General features: G+C 35.9%; 1 protein-coding gene across 1 annotated transcript; it reads left to right on the top strand.

The window, feature by feature from the left end:
- The first annotated feature begins 1,944 nt into the window (after window positions 1–1,944).
- On the top strand, window positions 1,945–4,414 carry LOC110913567 (zinc finger MYM-type protein 1-like). Its single transcript, XM_022158388.1, has 3 exons — window positions 1,945–3,086; window positions 3,185–3,758; window positions 3,848–4,414. Exons 1-3 carry the CDS (start codon window positions 1,945–1,947, stop codon window positions 4,412–4,414), a joined length of 2,283 nt encoding a protein of 760 aa, XP_022014080.1.
- The last annotated feature ends 409 nt before the right edge of the window (window positions 4,415–4,823 follow it).

Here is a 4,823-nt window from a genome sequence, read left to right as displayed (position 1 = left end):
TTGAACTTCTTTTTCGATTGTTTTATTTTCAGATTCCGCTTGAATTTCGGTTTGTGCAGCGTGGCGAGTAGCATCAACTTCAACTTCATTTTCATCAACATTTGAAGACAACTGAGAAATTTTCAAATCAAAGGATGGTACCTCATTATCTTGAATTTTCTTTTGATTTGATTTTTTTTCTTCTTCATATGTCTTTTTTATTATCTCCAACATTAATGATGGAGTTTCTTCGCTAAATGATGATTGTTCCATTGAAGGTTTTTCAATGTTTGTTTGCAGAATAGATGCAGGGTCATTGTCACTGATTTTTTTTGGATTGGAGGACTGGACTACAGCTGTGTTATCCTTATTGCGTTTTGCATCATGATCATTGCGTTTTACAATCAATGGAGTTGAAATGATTTGATTTTCGGTGTCTTCATTTTAGCTCAAATTTAGAAATCTTGATGGTGTTTCCATCAGAGTTGAATCAATATTAACTTTCTTGTGCTTTTTAGCTTGAAGGTTGAATTTTTCAATCAATGACGCCCATTCGTTTACTTTGTTATGAATATCATCACTGTTTGGATATTCTTCAACGATCTCATCTATGCGTGATTGGATGCTTTCAAAAATTTCTTCAAACCCTTTAAAATGATCATCCAAGGCAATCACAAGATATTCTTCATGTAATTTTTATCTTCAATGTTCTTCATATTTTCATCGCCACTTTTTGTTGAATGAATGTCAGAAAGACCTTCACTTTGATTTTGTGATGGCATGAAATTACGCAGTCGGCATTGACTGTCTACCCACAGTTTATCTTTATTTCCTATTGATGGTTTAATGAAGAATTGCCCCCATGATCCTCCACTTTCTGTATGTGTTTTCTCAGTTTTATTGGTTTTAAGTGGGTTGTTTTGAACATTCTCTTGATTCTCTTGTTCAATCCAGTCTGTTGCAGCTTTAAGCAGCGGCGGATCTACAGGGGGGTCAGGGGGGTCCGTTGACTCCCCGGCCAGCCGGATTTTCCCTTAAACGGAGTACTCGACGGAAATTTTTTTAAAGGCTTGACCCCCTTGTTTGTCTCCCGTAGGGTATATAAAGTTAAAAGAAAAAAATAGAATATTTTTGAAGTTCTCCGGCCAAGTTGCGGTGGTCCGGCGGCGGCCCTGTTTAACTCCGGCGAATTGGTAGAGAAGAAGACGTTAAGTGGTTCTGTGGATATGATTATATAGTATTTGTTATGGCCTTATGGGCTTTTAACCTAACAGACCCAATTAAAAAAGAAAATAAAAAAACCTAATATTTTATATTCAAAACAACACAATAAGATCAAGTGGTGGAGGGCTTGCATCTCTCTTGAGAGATGCAGGTTCGACTCTCACTTGGTGCAGAGTGAGGCATTGGTAGGCAATGATAGGAGACCCAGGGAAACCTGGGTTGGATCCTTGAGCTAAACGGGTTTTATCGGCAATTTCATCGTCGTGCTTACGGGCGGGTGGGTTACCGGGTTTTCCCCGGAATTGGTGGTGGACTCGGGTTACTCTCGGAGTACTCCGTTTGTCCAGTGGGTACCCCGAGAGTACTCGGGATTGAGTTTGTTGGCCGTTCAAAAAAAAGAATAGACAATCCGTAGTTGCGGCTGTGCTCTGAGCATACATCAGCTTTTTCACTTTTTCCATTGAAAATTGCAGCCTACACTCCCTAAGATGAAGTAAGTATTGTATCACATTTATTATTTATTAAAGTGATTAATAGTTGCAACCTACATCAGTAGGTTTTCTTTTTATTTGTTTAATTTTTTTTATTGTATCACAATAAATTGATTAATAGTTTATTTTAATTTGTTTATTTTTTTATGCTTTTCTATTTATTATTTAAATTACGATTAGGATTTATTGTTAATTTATATCATATCTTTTTATCATTGAATGTGTAGAAACGCACGTATGAGAAAATACTATGGTAAATACCAAAACCAAGTATGGAGACTTTATCAAACCCGTCAATACTAACGAAACTAATAAAAGAAGTCGAGAAGAAGTTGAATTATCTGAAGATGAAATAGTCGGTGAACCGGCTTTGCGAAAACCAATTAATGATTATTCGGTTAATATTGGAGAGGAAGTAAGAAGACTATACATAACGAAAGGCGCTTGTCAACCAAAAGGTCAAATCTTCCCTTCAACGAAAATTTGTGGACATATGAGAAAGTTTCATGAAATGTGGTTTGGCGACTTTGATTGGTTAGAATATAGTGCATCAAAAGATGCTGCATTTTGTTTATGGTGTTATTTATTCCCCACGGGAAATAAACATGGGGATGATGTCTTTATAAACCATGGTTTTAGAAACTGGAAAAAGGCATGTGAAAGTTTTCGTGACCATGAAGGGGGTTCGAACAGTAGACATAATCATGCTAGAGTTCAGGTTGAGTTATTCAAAGATCAAAGGCATAATGTAAACAATATGTGGTCACAACACACTAAGCAAGACGAGATTGATTATCGTATTTGGTTAACCGCTGTTGTTGATGTTATTCGATTCCTTTTAAAACAAGGTTTGGCATTTTGCGGGCATGACGAGTCTACAACTTCTAATAATCGAGGTAATTTTCTTGAACTTGTAAAATGGTATTGTGAGCATAATGATGAAGTAAATAAGGTGTTGAATTTAAAAGTTCCTGGAAATCATCAGTTGACTTCACCTAAAATTCAAAAGGAAATAGTTAATGCCTGTGCTACGGAGGTAAGAAACATTATTGTGAATGAGGTTAAAGGGAAGTTCTTTTCTATTTTGATTGATGAGTCTCGTGATTGTTCTATAAAGGAGCAAATGGCAATGGTTTTCAGATATGTGGATGATGGTGGAGAAGTGATTGAACGATTTGTTGGGGTAGTGCATGTTACCGACACTTGTGCATCATCTTTAAAAAGTGCTATTGACAACTTCTTTGCAAAACATGGTTTAACTATGTCTAGAGTTAGAGGTCAAGGTTATGATGGAGCTTCAAATATGCGTGGCGAGCTAAATGGGTTAAAACAAAAAATTTTAGATGAAAATAAGTATGCGTTTTATATTCATTGTTTTGCTCACCAGTTGCAGTTAGTAGTGGTAGCTACATCATCTGAAGATGCATCTGTAATTTGTTTTTTTATTACCTTGGGATAATTGTAAATATTGTTGGATCTTCATGTAAAAGGAAAGATTCGATTAGGCAAAAACAATATGACGATTTTGTTAAACGTATCGAGATGGGTGAAGTTTGTACAGGAAAAGGAAAAAACCTAGAAATGAGTTTAGTCCGAGCTGGTGACACTCGTTGGGGTTCGCATCTTAAAACTATACATCGGATTTTAGACTTGTGGAAACCAGTGAAAGAAGTACTTATTGCTTTGTCTAGAGAGGGTCCAGATAGAAAAACTAAGGGAACTGCGCTTAGTATGGCTGAGAAAATGGAAAACTTTGAATTTGTTTTTATTGCTCATTTAATGTTGAATTTATTAAGAAAGACAAATGACTTGTCACAAGCCCTACAGCTAAAGAATCAAAATATTTGTAGCGCTATTCGATTGATTAAAGATACGAAATATGATATAAAGAAATATAGGGACGATGGATGGCAGGTGTTAATAAAAGAAGTCACTATATTCTGTGCTCAAAATGAAATTCATATGCCTAATATGGAAAACGTCATTCCAGGACGAGTTAGAAGGACAATTGATGATGAACCACAAACATATCTCCACCGTTTTCGTGTTGATATTTTTTATCAGGTACCTTATTCTTTTATGTTTTAGTTTGCAAAGTTTAACTTATTACATTTTATGTTAACGAACTTTAAATTGTCTTCCAATTGTTTTAGGTTGTTGATCTTCTTCTTAATGAAATGAATGAGCGTTTTACTAAGTCTAACTCGGAGTTGCTTACGTGTATTGCGTGCCTTGATCCTAGAGATTCATTTCAATCTTTAGACCGTGAGAAGTTATTACGGCTTGCCGAGTTATATTCAGAAGATTTTACTCAATTTGATCTTGGTCAACTAAAGATACAACTAGATCGGTATATTTCAAATATAAGAAGTAATGAAGCCTTTTCTGGTCTTCAAGATATTGGACAACTTGCAAAGAAAATGGTCCACATGAAGTATCATATTACTTATGCACTCGTCTATCGACTACTTGAGTTGGCATTGGTCTTGCCTGTTGCAACCGTTACTGTCGAAAGATCTTTTTCCGCAATGAAGTTTATCAAGATGGATTTACAAAATAAGATGGGTGATATGTTTCTCACAGATGCATTGGTGTGCTATGTCGAGAAAGATATTTTTGATAGTGTTGAAATTGAAGCAATTTTGCAAAGGTTTCAAAATATGGGACCCCGTAGATTACAATTACCAGCTGTTAAAAAAAATAATTGGTGTATGCTATGAATTATGAATAAAGTTTTTTTTTCTATTACGACCCCCCGGTTAAGAATTTCTAGTTCCGCCACTGGCTTTATGTCACACCCCAACCGATGGCGGAATCATGGGGGCATGGCACTGAGCGAAACAGATTGTCCAGAAGTTTCCATAACAACTATCATTACTATTCAGTTTAAAATAACACGTCCCATACCGTGTCCCAAATAATACAATAATTTATTACAGATAACAACTAGTCAAGTAATTCTGTTCCGACAACTCAGATTTAAATAAAAACAGATAAATATTGTTCAAATGCCCCTAAAGACCCAGACTGACAAGATCTACAAACAACTATGCTCTAGTTGCGTTCTCCTGACAGACAACTATTTGTTGGGGGTCTCTAGAGCTTTATTCTAGCCTTGCTTTCCTAGCA

This window comes from Helianthus annuus, chromosome 15 (genome assembly GCF_002127325.2).
Source record: "Helianthus annuus cultivar XRQ/B chromosome 15, HanXRQr2.0-SUNRISE, whole genome shotgun sequence".
Lineage (NCBI taxonomy): Eukaryota > Viridiplantae > Streptophyta > Magnoliopsida > Asterales > Asteraceae > Helianthus > Helianthus annuus.
The sequence above is the reverse complement of the archived record's forward strand: the minus strand, read 5'-3'. Positions and strand labels throughout refer to the sequence as shown.